This window comes from Acartia tonsa, chromosome 14 (genome assembly GCF_053477335.1).
Source record: "Acartia tonsa isolate MP-2025a chromosome 14, ASM5347733v1, whole genome shotgun sequence".
Taxonomy (NCBI): Eukaryota; Metazoa; Arthropoda; class Copepoda; order Calanoida; family Acartiidae; genus Acartia; species Acartia tonsa.
Window position 1 is genome coordinate 8925912 of NC_137273.1, and position 18006 is coordinate 8943917.

General features: G+C 32.0%; 1 protein-coding gene across 1 annotated transcript in view; it reads left to right on the forward strand.

The window, feature by feature from the left end:
* LOC145305261 (uncharacterized) overlaps positions 1-18006 on the forward strand; it is a 31476-nt gene that overhangs the window by 383 nt on the left and 13087 nt on the right. Inside the window, exons 2-5 of the mRNA XM_080146860.1 lie at positions 563-699; positions 1140-1236; positions 1536-1947; positions 2074-2135. Of these exons, the coding sequence (XP_080002986.1) occupies positions 563-699; positions 1140-1236; positions 1536-1947; positions 2074-2135 (708 nt within the window). The remainder of the gene's footprint in view (positions 1-562; positions 700-1139; positions 1237-1535; positions 1948-2073; positions 2136-18006) is intronic.

Here is an 18006-nt window from a genome sequence, read left to right on the forward strand (position 1 = left end):
GAAAAATAATCAAATGTAAGAAATTCTTCTGAAATTTCTTGTGATGATTTTTTAAACCTTATTCTGCAGATTAAAGATTGTTAGAAAAAAAACTTTGGGGTGGTAATATTGTATCTTAATTGGGTTAAAAAGACTGATGGTGTCCAAACTTTTCTACCAATAAAATGCAAATCTACCTAAGGGATAAATTTAGCTTTTCATCATTGAGGATGTACATAAAACTTGATGACAACATTAATAAAAGCGAAGCTCTGAATTGGAAGGACAAACGAACATTAACATTTGTAGAGTGACATACAAAAAAATTTTGTCAAAAAAAATCAGCTTGTTTTAAATGGACGCACTGACTTTCTGGTAACGGTTATAGAGTTGCTGCACTTTCTAAGTCGTACCTAACTGTTATAGGAATCAGCATGCAAAGTTTGAAATCGATAGGACAATTCTAACCTGTTTAAATTAACAAAAAGAGCTAACTGTAACGGATGGACGTACCTACCCTAATTATAGAAAAGTTTCGCTTTAAATTATAGTCCATTGTCTTAACTATTAAATATTGTTTTAGAAAACGAGCCATTTATAATGGAGGGAGTTGATTGCCATACAGAAGATTTTACTGAACATACTCTGGATGCTCGGGATATTATTGAAGCAGAGAGTGAGGATGAGAATAGCCATCCTTGTACTGATTTAGATTCTAAGGTTGATACATAGATAGATAGATTTTATAAATAGATAAAAATAAAGATAGATAAGATAGATAGATTGATAGATTAGATAAATAGATAAAAACAAAGATAGATATGATAGATAGATAAATTAACAGAAAGACAGATAATATAGACAGATAGATAAAGAGACATATAGGTAGATTTAAAAATTTATAGATATACTGATAGACAGACAAACCTTCAGACAGATAGACAGAAGACAGACTGAATGACTGATTGACTTCTGACTTACTATCTGACAGATAGATAAATACATGTAAGATGGTTTATATATAGAGACTTAATAGACGATAGAACTCAAAAAAAGAATTTGAAGAAAAAAAATGATAATAAACAATATTAGAAAGAAAAAAGAAAAATTTAAAAGAAGAAAAAAATCATAATTCTAAATTAGTAAATATGTTATAATAGGAGGAAGATAGAGGTAACAATGAGACAGTTATCCGTATCCCGCAGATCCCTGCCAGACCGCCAAGGATAAAGGATAACCTACCTACTGTTAATAAAGGTTAGTTTCTTCAAATTATTACCTTGCTGCTCACATTCTACTGGGGCTTGGCAGCCACACGTCAACCACCTGTAATCCTCAGGGACATCCACCCTTCACAATTTTAAAAATTAACTCTAAGTCTAAAAATGCCCCAAATATGACAATTCCTCCAACTAAAAAAATTTCAAGACATCCTAACGGGTTTTAATCTGAGGCTAAATCGAGGCTGACGCGCGAAACTGCCAAGCCCTTCCAAAATCTCTTATGGAACCTATGTATGTATGCATCTTATATTATGAATTAATAATAATATTTAGAATACTATAACCTCTGTCATACCCCGCCTGATGCTGAAGTTCTACCCAGTCTACCCCGCCGAAAACCGGTTATTTCCAGCCCCGACAGCCCCAAAGCTGCCAAACCAAACTTTACCCAGCCAACAGCTGTTCAACCAAAGTCTTTGCCGCCATCTTTGATGACGTCATCATCAGTGCAGCCTAGTCAGTCACGTGATCACACAAATTTCGAGGATTTTGTGCCTCCAAACAGCAGCAGTACGCTTGTACGTCAGCAGTACAGGCAGGAGACCAGCACGACCAACCACTTCAGCCTCGGGGGCTATAATATGAACAATAACATAAGAGCTGGGTCGGAAATGCGATCCAGCACACGATGTGGGTCGAGGTCTTCAGCAGTGTCTACGCTAAGCACGAGAACAGCCCATTACAGGTACAGTCTTTGCGTTTATTAGTCGACATGAAATTTTTTTATTAGCAAATTTAACAATCCAAAAACATCTTAAACAGCTTAAATTTAAAACATACTTATTGTTAAATATATTTTACATATTTTTAGAAAGAAAACGTTATCTCGGCAGCGAAGAAAAGGGTCAACATGTCATTGTAGAGAACAGACAGGTAAATAGATAGATAATTAGATAAATATATGGTTTGGAATTGCTATTACTTATTTGCCCATTGACATTTCCATTATTGGCCATGAAACATTTGATTGCATGACATTTATTTATAAGTTTTATTTATTTATTTATAAGTTATGGTTCTCCTTTACAGGGTAGCTTCTCAAAGACTCTGGGAAGGTTTTTAACTATTTTTAGGGGAGGTTATCACCACCCTCCCAAGAGAAATCGCCTCAAAAGGGCCTCTAGGGGCGTAGCTAGTCCTTATACTAAAGTAACAGGATGTTTGTCTGTCTGTCTGTGTGTCTGTCTTTGTGTCTGTCTGTGTGTCTGTACCGAAGGAACTCGCTAACCGCTGAACCGATCGGGTTCTCCTTAACAGGGTAGCTTCTCATAAGTCCTGGGAAGGTTTATAACTATTTTGGGGGAGGGTACCACCACCCTCCCAAGAGAAATGACAAAAAAATCGTCAAATAAGGTGGTATCGTACATAAAAATTAACTTTAACAAACAAAAACATTTAAAGTGCCACACTAGAGGCCTCTAGGGGCGTAGCCGCTAGTAAAATAGATATATGAACATTATACTAAAGTAACAGGATGTCTGTGTGTTTGTGTGTAAGTGTGCTTGTACCGAAGGATCTCGCTAACCGCTGAAACGATCGGGCAATCCTTAACAGGGTAGCTTCTCATAGGTCCTGGGAAGGTTTATAACTATTTTCTTGAGGGATGGGACGCCCCAAACCCCCCAAAAAAATTTAAACCCCCCCCCAAAAAAATTTTTTTTTACTTTTTCTTTTAAAATCTAAAATAAGAAAATGGGTTATTAAATTCGACTCTCTCCTTCTCAAGTGCCCCTAGAGGCCTCTAGGAGCGTAGCCGCTAGTATATATAATTATAAAGTAACATTGCACACATATAAATATATCATATTATTATTGAATGGTCTAACATTCCGTTATAAAAAATCTCCCAAAGTAACTCTCTCCCCTTTCCCACCTCAAAAGAAGAAATTTCCCCCAACTTCCGTTCACCTGTTAATACGTTTTCCCTTTATACTCCCCCTCCCCCCCAATTAAACCTACAGGCAGGTAAAAGGGGAGGGGTGGATTGAATAATAAGGGGATAGGGGTTGATAGATGGTTTTCAGTAGTTAAATTTAGGAAAAAGGAAATTTTTTATGCATATTTCATATAAAAAAATTATTAGATTTTATAATTTGATTTTTTTAATGTTGATAAGTTGTTTTACAACTGGTGGATCTCCCGTCAAAAAATGTTAAAGATATCAAAATATGGAGATAAAATGATATTACCAATTACTTTCTTTCTGCACCTTTTATGGAGGATGGTTTTCGGTAGTTATGTTTTCCTTTGTATGAAAGGTATACAATATACATATAGAGTTATATATAGAGTAATACTAATTGAAAACTAAAACCATTTTCCCATTCTGTGTTGATTAATCGCTAACCGCTGAACTATTGGAATACTTAATCTAACGAAATCTTCAAATAGGTCCTTAAATGGTTTTGGGATATTTTAAATTTAAGTCTTGGAACGTTGTAAGGCTATTTTTCTGCTATTACTGACAAACCTCGAACTGCTGTATGAATTTTCTTGTGAAAAAGCAGCAAAACACAAGTCTATATTTCTAAACTCTATAATTACACTATGCGCTATTGTTAATTCGGGTGTCTCAATTACAAGTGAAATTTTTAAAATTTTCATTGTTCACTCATCCTTTTGTTATTTTATTTTGGGGCATTATAAAATAATATAATAGGAAAACTAACTTTATAAAGAGATTTTAAGTTGTGGTGTGGATTAATCTTTATTTTTGAATTACATTATTTTTATCTCATAATCTTTTGATGAGATATTAATTTTCTTCCATTGCACTTTCAATGAAACATTAATTCTAATTCCAATGAAGGTTAAATTAATCCACAATCCTTTCTTCCCTCCAATATTCCACAAAGATATCAAAATAGGGGAAGATTAATTTATTTTCTATTGTCTAACCCCTATCCCAAATTATTGTGCCTGTTCGTTAAGGTCTTATTGGCCACTGAACCAATTGAGTTCTCCATTTTAAGGAAGCTTTACATGGATCCCGGATGGTTTTATGCTATTATATTGTATGTTTGATTCTTGGGATTATTTTAGACTGTATATCTGCCCTTTCTCTCCTCCCGCGAATAAATAGAACTTGATGCTAGGGACAAAGTTTGATTTCATCCTATTGTACAATTATAAGCATTATCTTTTATCAATAAAACATAAAATGAAAAAAACTAGCCTCAAATTTTATCATCATTGTTAATAAATTGATAAATTAGGTTATTTTTCAACATTAGGTTTCATAATAAGGGAGTAACAAGTATATTTAGGGTCTAAGGCAACGAAGCATTTACATTTTAAATACACCCGAAAGTACTTTTGCGCAGGGATAGAGGGGACGTTGGGCTGTTTATAACACTAGTCCCCAAAGTTTAATAACGTTTTCTTTGTTGGCTTTAAAACTTTGGGGACTTTACTGAATTTTGACTAGTTAGTTATTTAAACACTCCGACGTTTGGGACTCCTGCGATTGTCGTAGGACCCTTTAAGGACTTATAATAATTATAATATACTAACATTCAGTATATAACCTTTTCATCTATAATTGTAATCTATTGAAGGGGTAATTTTGTTTGTACTTTAATTTAAAGTCCATTGTCTTATCCCTGAAGATCCCTGGATAGGTGAAAATTAGGGGAATTTTGTATGGGAAAAATATCCAGCCGTTTTTGAATGGTTATGCTTTGATGACCTAGAAAAGGATGTTCATAGGGATACAGTAATTTATCTGTATGGCTTTGAAACTAATATCCACTGGATTAGAACTTGTTCTCAGCCATACTGAAAAATTGAATAACTTTTTACGAGAAAGCGTAAAGTGTCTTTAAAAAAATGAAGATAAAAATGACCAATGAGAGGCCAGTATCAATTTTACTATTGGTCAATTACAGTGTATACTGAGCTGGATATTTAAATCATTTCAATGCTTTAAATATCCAGCTCTGGCCTCTCATTGGTCAATTTTATTGTATGAAGTCATTTGGTGGCACTTTTCTCACTTCTTACCATCCGCGGAAAGCTGTCTATAATACGATGCTATAAATAACTATTTCCTTTTTGTGAACGGTAGAACAAACGATCATTAACAATTCTAGAGGGTCAAAACTTAATAATCTTAATTGCATATAAACTTAAGGACATACTTAAATTTTTAGGACTTGATTATAGAGATACTTTGTACCTCGTTGTCCTAGTAATCGATGTTCCAAAAACCTTATGAATAAGATAAATTATACAAAAAAAATGTTATAAAAAAGTTAAAATTCAACATTTTTTAAATGGACGTACTGACTATACATATATTAATGGTTATAGAGTTGTTACGCTATCTAAATAGTACCTTAACTATCAAATTTACTCTTATTATCAATTAAAATATATTTTTTTTTTCAGAAAAGTAAAATTAAGTCTAATTATGATTGATTTTCTGCTTATTTTTACTCATTAAAAAAAATATACATATTTTGCTTAAAGTCTTATTTTTAAAAATCAGTTCCTATTAGACTAGCCATTTAAGAAAACGCTGAATACAAATAGCTTAATTTCATATGCAAACTTTACATGATTTTTAAAAGCGACGTTTTTCTATAATTAGGTCGGTCCGTCCGTCCGAGATAGATAGCTTTTATTTGTTAATTTAGCAATGTTAGAATTGTCCTATCGATTTAAAACTTTGCATGATGATTCCTGTAGTAGTTAGGTATGATTAAGAAAGCGTAGCAACTCTATAATCATTACCAGAATGTCCGTATGTCCATTTTGAACATGTTGACTTTTTTTACTTTTTTAACAGCAAATTTTTATGTGATCTAATTATCCGTTTGATCTGATTTTTGGTATATTGATTCCTGGGACAACTCTATAATCAAGTCCTAAAAGTGAAGTAGATCCATAAACAGTATCCTGTATCAAGCAGTTTTCAACAAATTTACTTACAATTTTGCTTCGACTCTTATACTTTTATATTCTGATAATTCAGTTTAGACACTATACAAGTGTTAATGTCCGTTTGTCCTACCGTTTCAGGGCTTCGCTTTTATGGATGTTGTCATCCTTGTTTTAAAAATATTTTGAAACCTTTAATAAATCTAAAAATATACAACAAAATCTAACAAATCTGAAAAAAACCTTAGAGGAAACAGGTGTCAGGAAAAGTCTAAATCAGAACCATAAAACTGTAATAACGATAAAACTTTATAAATTCAAGGGTCTTTGATTTTAGGAAGCGAAGTAACTCTGTAATTCAAACAGCCCGTCAGTTAGCTATGTTTAAGGGTAAACATTATTTTCTAAGCTGTTATTATCTCTCCTATTCTATTAATTGTTAATAAAGATAAATTTGTTATTTAAGCTTGAACGAATTTTTATAGTTGAACTAAAGAATTTATCCTTGTAATAAAATAAAAGGATGTCTGTCTATTTCTACCGCTGAATCAATTTGGTTCTTCTTTATAGGGTAGCTTCACAAAGGTCCTGGGAAGGTTTATAACTATTTTTGGGGAAGGGTTCCAACACACTTCCATGAAAAATCGCCCCAAATAAAAATTGTCCCCCTCACAACAAAAGAAAATTCCCAAACAAGAAAAAACTTACTTTTTTTAAAAATCTAAAATAAAAAAGTTGGTTATTGAATTCAACATCAACCTCCTCAAGAGCCATTAGAGGCCTCTAGAGGCGTAACCGCTAGTAAGAGAGAAAGAGAAAAGGAGAAAGATAATTATAGAGAGAGAGAGAGAGAGAGAGAGAGAGAGAGAGAGATAGTAAAGGATATGGATAGATTTTAAAAGCTTTGATTTACAATGATAGGATGACTTGTAAGGGGGACTTCCCCTAATTCTGTTCCTCCCTTCCTGTGTTGGACTCATACATATCAGACCATGTGGAGTTAAACCAATGGAACAGGAATCTCAAGGGATAAGACAATGAACGATAAATTAAAATACACTATCGTATATTACAATCATTGGTATCAATATTTGATTTTAAAAAGTCCCCAATAAATTAAAGATTGTGTTTTAAAAACTTTGGGGACCAGTAACTTTGTTTTATTGCTGACACGTTACTTGCTAGTATAACTCTAATGCCCAAGTCAAAATATATTTGTAAGGTATAAAGCATAATAAAACAAGGATGACAACATCCATAAAAGCGAATATCTGAAACGGTAGGTTAAACATTCACACTTGTAGAGTGTCAGAACTGAATAATAAGATTATAAATGTATAAAAGTCGAAACAAAATTGTAAGTAAATTTGTTTAAAAACTGCTTAAATACAGAACATAGTTTAAAGAAATGCTTACATTTTTAGGACTCGATTATAGAGATGCTCCGCTTATAACATTGTACTTTGTTATCCTAGGAATTAGTATTCTAAGAATCAGATTAATCGGATAATTAAATCACATAAAAATTTGTTGTTAAAAAAGTTAAAAATCAACATGTTTAAAATGGACTTACAGATATTTTAGTAATGATTATAAAGTTGCCATGTTTTCTAAATTGTAACTAACTACTACAGGAATCACCATGCAAAGTTTGAAATCGATAGGACAAATTTACAATAAAAAAAAAAGTTCCGGGCGGACGAACCTACCCTAATTATAGAAAAAGCTTCGCTTTAAAAAAAACGTGTCCGTTTTGCTTCTGTTTACAATTTTTGAACATCTGGCCGAAATTTTATTTTGACGTGTTGGTACTTTTTACACAAGGAGCAAGATATCCGAGTTATCAGGGATAAGACAATGGACGGTAAATTAATGTAACTTTCCAAAGATTAACAAAAATACTTTCTCAGTAGGTTAAAATTATTTGTTTAAAAGTTTGGATCATGGAAAGAAACCGAAGTAGCGAGTTTCGTCGTATGTTTACAGTAGCTTTTGATAGGTTCTTTTAGGTTAGGAAAATGTTAATGATTGCCCCGCCAGGGGAAATTATGGATATCTTCATTGGGACTGTACATTATTTTATAGTCCATGCCTGCATAATTCAAATGAAACCCAAAAATTTTTGTTTGAAATTCTAATGAGGGTATTTAAAGCATGAAAATTTATAATTCCATATTGGTAGGAAATTGAGGTTTCAGTCTAGATTTCCTGCATCCGTAGGGATACGGGGATAGATTTGTGGAAGAAAATAATCTTTGGAGGATATAATTATTATTTAACCTAATTCAAAACTATTTTGTAACCTTTTTTTCCCATAAGGTATATATAACAGTTTCTTTTAAATATCAAATATTTTTTTCTTGAAAGTTACAACATAATGTATGGAGATTGAATTTAAGGAAGATTATTTTTCTTTCATTGAGCTATCCCTTTTTATTTACCTTAAAATCATTCATTTGAGAACTTTATTTTAAGGGTATTTTCAATTTTATTTGTTTTTTAGTTTCCTATTTAACCTATTTATGGGTCGTAAGGGATAAGATGATAAATTAATGCACATTCCCAATTTTTATAAACAAAATTACCCCACCTTCATATTAAAATTGTTGCAAGGAAGGTTGGACAACTACTAGTTTGTATCATAACTAGCGGCTACGCCCTTAGCTCCAGTGGCTCTGCCTAAAAGCCTTAAACCTTCCCAAGACTTAAAACAAAATAGCCTGAAACCATCACAAGACAAATATTAAGCTTACCTGAAATAGAAAGCCCAATCGGTTCAGTAGTTATTGAGATCTTAAGCTTTAGAACATGGATAAATGCCCAAAAGGTTTTAAGCCAACAAATAAAAGGACGTAACTACAAAACCAATGTAATTTACACTCCAATGTCCCCTCCCTCCCTTTTAAAGAATTTAAAATACAAGTTCGTTTATTGTCAACCGCATTAATAAAATATATACCTCATCTCCGCCCCATTATAATTTTCTACTAGCGGCTGCGCCCCTAGCATCTAGGGGCTCTATAATCTGAGGGCACATAAATAGTCTAAAACCATACCCAGACTTATTTGAAAAAAACTGGCCTAAAACCCTCTCAGAGCCTACAAGAGGCTTCACTGTAAAGAAGAACCATATCGGTTCAGCGGTTAGCGAGATCCTTCGCTACAGACAAAAAAAAAGCTTATTACTTTATATTATAGGATGATATAAATAAGGGATCTATAGGATAAGACAACGGCCGATTAATTTATATATATTCCTAATGCTGATACAGAAAATTACCCCTTCTAATGATTATTATTAGTGGTTGAAATGTTTGAACGCTTAACTTAATGAAGCAACAAATCAAAATTCACCAAAGTCCGTAAAATTGTTATCATAAAACTTTGGGGGACTAGTGTAATAAACAGCCCATTGTCCCCTCACTTCCTATATATAAAGTACTTTATACAAAATGGGCGGAGTAATTTTACCATTTTTAAGGTATGTTAATATATGCTAATAGTTACAAAATTTAGCATTATAGTGTTAATTATTATATATTACATGTTATTAAAGTAAAAACAAGCAATGATTTTCTAGAATTAGGATAGTTTCAACCGTAACAGAATTTGCTATGCCCATTTTTAATGAAATTTTAGAATTGTCTGATCGATTTTAAACTTTGCATGAGGGTTCCATGTTCATTTTTAACATGTTAAATATCTTGACATGATTTTTTTATGTAGCTTTCTGGTCACCAGGATTTTTAAAATGGAGATTCCTGATATGATAAGGCACCATGTAGGCAAATTGTATGCTTTGTATATTGAAGAACATATTATAGTTTTAAATCATAATAAAATTTTCTGCTATTTAAGAAGCTTTAGCTTCAGAAATGACGTTGACAAAAGTATTAACGTACATAACCTAATAATATAGTTGATGTGCTATTAAAAAGTCAATAAATAAAATTTTCTGATAAAAACCCTATAAATATTAAATACACCGCTTTTAATTTTAATAGTTCTAATCTTAGATAATCTGTAATGGCTTTATTGATTATAAATTATCCCGCCTATTTTTAAGATTATTTCCCATGTCCTCCGTTAAACCAGATATCTTAAGGGATAAGACAATGGGCGATAAATTGTGCACATCCCTAAAAATAGAATTTGTAGATTAAAACCTGAGATCTAAAATGATAAGACAATACTCTATCCCCAATGATGATACACAAAAGTTCCCATTCTGTAGATTAAAAAGTTGAAACGTTTGAACACTCATCTTAATTAAACAACCAATCACAATTCACTAAAGTCCCAACAAATATAAATTCGTTAATATATAAATTTGGGTACTAGTGTAATAAATAGCTCATTGTCCCCTTCCTCCCTGAAAAAAACTTTTAATACTTGTAAACTATACTCATCTAACATTGATCTATCCCTGCATTTAGGTTCACCCTTTATATACGAGGGGATGGGCGGGGAGGGGGTTATTAATTAGTAGTTATAAAAGAAGGGTTGATTTTATAATGTTATGTAGCAATATTAATAAAATTGGAAAAGTTATTTATTTTGAAAAATAATCTTATTATATAAAATAGTGAAATTTTTGTTTTATGAAACTTTATTTAAAAGTTAGTGTTGAAGTGATTTAGAATCGTTAGATGCTAGGGACGAAGCCCCAATATAGTAAAGTGATGATATAATTTGGATCTTAGGATAAATTTTTACTTTTCAGTTGTCTTATCCCTGTCTCAAAATCCCGCCTATATTTTTATTGAACCACGCCCAATAATTAATGAAACTTCCTTCCTTTTTGAAACCCCTTTCTTTCCTATTTTGTTATTACGTTAGTAGCGTAGCTACTCTATAATTAGAGTATGTTCGTCCGTACATCCCACCCTTACAGCACGTTTAAAAAGAAACCAAGGTTTTGTTATATTCAGTAGTTTTTAATATACTTTAACAAAATTGTCCTTATTAAATTATCTTTTTAAGTCTAATAAGATCTCATGAGAGTTGTACCTTAGTATGTAGTGGCTTTGTATTCGAAGACGGATAGAGGGAACAGAAATAGCCAAAAACCATCCGAATACTTAAATCTAAAAATAATATAGATGCATTGCATAGTGAAGCTTCATAAAAAGGTTAGCGATATGAATCTAGCTGCTAAAACATTAACTTCTATCATCCATTAACTATTATATCATGATATTAACCATATTATAACCTATGTGTCATTATATTATATATGTTATAACATTATGTTGCTAATAATCTCATAACTAACTTATCATATTTATCGTTTTTGAACCTATCTAACTCACTGTGAGATTGTTAAACATTGTTATTAACTTACTGTACTAATGATTATTTGCTATCTGTGTATCATTTTGTTAGTTAATTGTTTGTATTTTTCTTATTATTTTTTATGATTTTTTCCATAAGTTGAATAAATCATTTTAACAACAATCTTAATGTATATATATACAATTGTATATAATACAGAAAATACCCTTAAATCATAGAACCCATATACTAAGTCTCCTTTGAAAACAAATTAAATCTAGTCAGACGTTCAATGGATCTTAACATGCATAATGCAACTACCTATTCATAAGAAAATGCGGAGAGAGAGGGGACAATGGGCTATAGAGTTTAACTTAAAGTCAAGAAAATAAAACATTATGATAACCGGTTCTACCCGATCCCTTTTTCTCTTCCCTACTTTCAGGTTGGGAGAGTGACGCAAATTTCAGATCCCAGATTTCGCGATTTGTTTAAATATTATCTTTATATTAAATCGAATTTAATAATCTTGCAAGCATCGCTTTTATCTTATGAAGAAAAATAGTAAATCAAACGGCAAAAACTGAGATCTGAAATTTGCGTCAACCTTCCAATATGACGCATGACCGCTACGACCACGAGACGTGGCAATATTTTGTCCACTATCGTTTATTACACTAGTCCCCAAAGTTTTATAATAAAGTTTTCTTATTCGTTAGCTTAACAACTGTTGGGACTTTTTGATTGGTTACTTTATTAAGTTGAGTGTTCAAACGTTTCAACCACTAATTTTAATCTACATAATTTTGTAATTATGTGCATCATCATTGGGGATGTACACCTGTTTATTAGCCATTGTCTTATCCCTTTAGATCTCTGGGAAAATGGAACACAGAAAAGTACCTGCTTTAATTTTTAAATAATTTAGCTACATACTTTTACTCTCATTAAGATAAGGATAGATATGTCCATAAGTTGCGCAGTTGTCATAAGATATTTAAATAATAGTTTGTTATCGCATCGTATTAAAGACAACTTTCCACGGATATCAAAACGAAAAATATTAGAATTAAAACCACTATAGGTCCGAATTGGTAACAAAACTGGTTTTAATTTTATGATTTTAATTTTAATATTTATGGAAAATTGTCTGTGATACGATGCTATCCATGATTTTTCAATATGGCTGAGAACCAGTTCTAATCCAGAGGATATTAATCGGTTTTAAAGCCAAACTGAAAATAATTTTCTAAATATACACAGGTTGAGCTGACACTTCCTGTATCAACTTAACATTTGGACGTTCAGATGTGACCTTATTGTAGATTAGCTTCGCTCCTCGAAATTATCCGTTATTTCTATCTGTCATATTCTCTCTGTGTCCAGGTTATTAATGTGTGAAAAGTATCGAGTTCACGGACGTTTTTACAATGTACTCAAAAAAAATCACTGCATCCACTGGAACCAATATTTTGAAAATTTACTCTGGGAGCACTAACCCTGTAAGGCATAATCCCTTGAGGATATTGTGCCTGTAGGGCTCTTATACCATTCACGTAACCTAAACTAACCTTTAATTAACAAAAAAAAGTTTTTTGGGGATTTTTGTCCTAATACTATAAGAATGAATTTTCCAAAAATCTTCAAATTTTTTTTGCAAAATTCGCCAAAAATTATACTCCCCGTATTTTCAACCCTGTTAATTTTATTACAGCATCTTAATTTTCAGGGATCTAAAGGGATAAGACAATGGCCGATAAATTGATGTTCATTCTCAGCTATGATACACAAAATTATGCATTCTGTGGCTTAAAACCAGTGGTTGAAACATTTAAACATTCAATTTAATTAACCAACCAATCAAAATTCACCCAAGTCCCCAAAGTTGTTAAGCCAACGAATAAGAAAACGCTATTATAAAACTCTGGGGACCAGTGTAATAAACAGCCCATTGTCCCCATTCTCTCTGTTAATTTTGCTGTTTTGAATAATACTGTGTCAATTATCACCCTTTTATCCCCAACTCCTTTTCCAAATTTCTCTCTTTCTCATCTATTTTTCTTTCTCATTTGACATATGTATATCTTTTTTTTTCAAAATTTCCCCCCCCCCAAAAAAAAAAAAAATTCAGGGAGGGAGAGTTCTGTCCTTTATAGGGTCTAAAACATGATTGGTTGGTACTAGCAAGCAATACAATCGAAAACTTCAATTCAAACTTTTATCTACCGAAGGGGTAATTTGTTAGATTGGGGACGGACATCAACTTATCTCTATTGTCTTTTCCCTGATTTTTCACTTTTTCTCTTTTCCATCTTATATCCCAATGCCTTCCTCCCTCCTAAAAGGTCAAAAAGGATCAATTACTGCTTACTTATTTTAAAGATTCCCATTGAAACCCTAAACTTAGGAAATCACAATTATCTGTTTTTATAAAGCTTGTTTAAAAATATTATCATAATTCTTGTTTTCATTTATAATATAGACAATATTAATATTAAGATATCTATTTATATTTAGCTACCCTTTTCATCTAAATGTCTATCTAGCATTTCTTTCGTTGATTTAATCATGTTAGAGTTGTCCTATCGATTTCAGTCTTTCCATGATGATTCCTATGACGTTCAGGTACAATTTGGAAAGCGTAGCAACTCAATAATCGTTACCAGAAAGTTACCATCTATAACATTTTTTAACATTTTGACAAAAAAATTTTGTATGATTATCCTATTCATATAATTTTTGTAATAATGATTCTTAGGACAACAAAGAAAAGTACTATAAGCGAGGCAACTCTTTAATCAAATCCTTAAAAATAAACGCATGTATTTTTACTGTATTCTATATTTACGCAATTATGCAACAAATTTATGCACAATTTCGTTTAGACTTATAAATTAACCCATTAGTGACGAACCGGCTTTTAACGCCCGGTTCCAGAAAATGCTGAAAAAAAACGGTTCTCAGTTTTAGGATTGCATCATTCTCAGTATGAATCCCCCCTCTACTACCCTGGTTTTCATTTCCCCCTGGAGCAGGCAGATTTGCTTACTTCCGTTTGCCGGTATAGCTCAACAAAATTTGAAAACCAAGAAAAACAAGGTGATTTTAAAATACCCCTCCTAACTTTTTTGTTTATGAAGTAAAGTTAGTGATTTTTTTCGTGAAATTTAAAGTTTATTGGCAACTACATTCATTTGTGAATTCGTTTTATTCAAATTATTATTTTTTATATGATTTTTTTATCGTTTTTTTACGTTCTATATAGGCCCGGCTCGGCATATGGGGGGAAAGTCTGAAATTTTTATTACCCGGTTTTACTAATAGATCTTTTTTACAACAACAACAAAAACCGGGTTTATTAACCAAAAAGGGGTGGTACCTATAGCCAAAATCTTAAATGTGATATAAATTGTTTTGTATGTTAGTTGTAGCTCTATCAATTACATGAGGTTATGTAGTTTTCAATTACGGATCGTATCATAGTTTTAAAAAGTGTTCATCTCACTTTGGGCGTTCAAAAATTACATTTTTAACTTTTTGGGCCAAAAAACCGGGTATTTAGGTCGCAAACGGGCTTTAATGCCGGGGGAAAGCACCAAAAAACGCCAAAAACGGTTATTAATGCCGAAAGGTTTTTTTACTCGCGCCGAACCGGGTTTTATTGCAACTTTCCTGTGCACGCCACTAGAGCAAAACAAAAAAATTGGAATTCCGTTTTGACCATTATAAAGCTTCCCTGAGATTTTCAGCTCGATCGGCCCATAATAGTGGCGCTCGGCACTAATGGGTTAATACTCTGCTTATTAAGTTCTGACACTCTATAAGAGTTATTGTTCGTTTGTCCTTCTTTATGATTTAAATCTTCTTCGCTTTTTTGGATGTTGTCATCCTGGTTAGAATACATATTTTTATCCAATTACATATAATATTACAAGGACCACACATTAACAAAGGCTTGGCGGCCATATTAATTCATACTTTATGTTGAACTGTTAAACTTTTCCAGAAAACCTTTCTTCAATCGGTCAAATTGTAGACAAAATAAAACACTTGGGAATATTTTTAAGTTTTGACCTTGAATATGCAAGACAACAAACTTACAAAGAATTATGCATTAAACTTGAGAGAAAAGCTTGCAGTATGCCTATGCAATCTGGATTTAACATCTTAAAACGTCGCAACCTGTGTAACTCCCTACTATCCTCCCTGGCATTTCACATCTATAGAGTTTTTCCACCAGGACAAGAAATTTGCCAAAAAATTTGGAAAATTTCTAATAAATTTTTATGGAGTATCAAGAAACCTGATGGCAGTTTAGCATTTAGATACAAGATAGCTTCACACAGGATAGAGCTAGATTTGGTTAATGGTGGGCTAAAAATGCTGCGACCAGAACAACAGTCCTTTTCTATTTTTATTAACAGTTTCATGAATTGCCTCAAATACTCTGCCATACACAAAGATACCACAATTGGAATTTTATTTGCACATAAACATTTACCTATCTCCTCCCTGCTAAAAAACTTTAGTTACCAAACCTTATTAAAACATTTGAGTATATTTAAAGCAATTTACCCCTGTAATGGTGGAGAATATTTTGAAAAGGCAATTGCATATTTCCACGACATTGAAACAAATAAAAAAACATTTTTTCATTCCCCAATTTTAACTTCACACTTTTCAAATATTTCAACTCCTTTCAATAAAAAAGATGTAAATATCTTAGAAAAGGCCAACAAAATAACCAAAGCATCAATTCTTGAGACTCGCGAAATTAACAACAAAACTATTTTTTTGCCTCAACTTAAAGCCAATCTATTTCAAACAATCCCTGACCTAGCTCTAATAAATAAGTTGAACGAAGTTGTCAAAGCTGCCAGATCATTGGTACCACTTACAAGCTTTGAAAAAAACCACATCCGGAAATTGAACAAACCTTTGAGTGCCATCCATAACGAGAACAAGAGTATCTACTCTCTATTCTTCAAACAAATAAACAGAGAGAAAATTTGCCAACAACACCCTGCGCTCAAAACAAGAATAAGAGATAATCTATTTGTACCTGACCAAGAACTTTTGACGAAAAGCTTTAAAAAAATCATCAACCTACCTATCTTGTTACATTATAAAAATTTTTTTATTGAGCAAATCAGCCGTACTTTAATAAGTAAAAATAAACTTTTCAAATTTAAATTATCCAGCACAAACTTATGTTTAAAATGTAATACAGAAAGCACAACTGAACACGAAATTTTTGAATGCCTGTTTCCAAAATTTTTTAGCCATAAACTTGCACTGTTTCTTGACGATAAATATAATGAAAGCAGGCCAGAATTTATATTTCTTAAAGATACATTTTATCTGTATAATATGTACTATGAAGATTTTTCAACCAATGAGTATATTCAATTATCACACCTTATATTAGCTGCTAAAGATAGATCAATGAAAATCAGTAAAGAAGAAAAATTTTTAAATTGGAATGAAAATAATTTGTTTGCACACTCTCTGTTAGTAACTCAATTTACCTTTAAACTTCTTGAGAAAGCAGGCCTAGAAAACGATCTCATATCCAATTTTTCAAAATTCCTAACTGCATAAGTCATAATATTATATTATTAAAATTACCATTTGTAAAACTATCTTGTTAACTTAACCCAAAATCTATAACCTTACTATTAATTTTTTCTTGTATATTGTTTCAAAATGAAATAAATATTTTAAATGTAAATGTAATTCCTCTATATGGATTACAAACTTAACTTGAGACATGTTATCAGCAATTTTTATTACAATCAAAATAGTTTGTCTCAATAGTTGTTGTATAAATTTGAAGAGCTTTCAGTTTTTCAGGTTCTTTCACTCATTTTTATTTCTTCGCCATGAAAAAGAAACTTATTTCTAGCCTCTGCTGGGGCATTAACTTACGCGCAGGGCACTATATCTATGAGGTACTATCCCCCTAGGGCCCTTCTAACCGTTTCTTTTCCTAACCTAACCTAAAATAAACAGCAAAAAATATGTTTTTTTTTCCCATAATTTTTTATTAAGTCTATATGCAATATGAGGGAAACTCTCGTTTTTGTTGGGTACAATATCCCTACAAGAAATGTACATTATACACATAAAAACATACAAACTATGATTAAAATGAATCAATTTTAGTAATGCACATACCTGTTAATTTACTTCCCTCCCAAAGCATGAGAAAACTTTATTTTCTAAAATCAAGGAAGTAGATTTTGTAGGATTAACATGTCTATATTTTTAAAAGCGAAGCTTTTCTATAATTAGGGTCGGTCCGTCCGTCCGTACGTCCGTCCGTCCGTCCGTCCGTCCGTCCGTACGTCCGTCCGTAACGGATAGCTTTTTTCGTTAATTTAGACATGTTAGAATTGTCCTATCGATTTCAAATTTTGCATGCTGATTCCTTTAGTAGTTAGGTACGATTTAGAAAGCGTAGCAACTCTATAATCATTACCAAAATGTCCGTACGTCCATTTTAAACATGTTGATTTTTTTTACTTTTTTAAATAGCTTTTTTCGTTAATTTAGGCATGTTAGAATTGTCCTATCGATTTCAAATTTT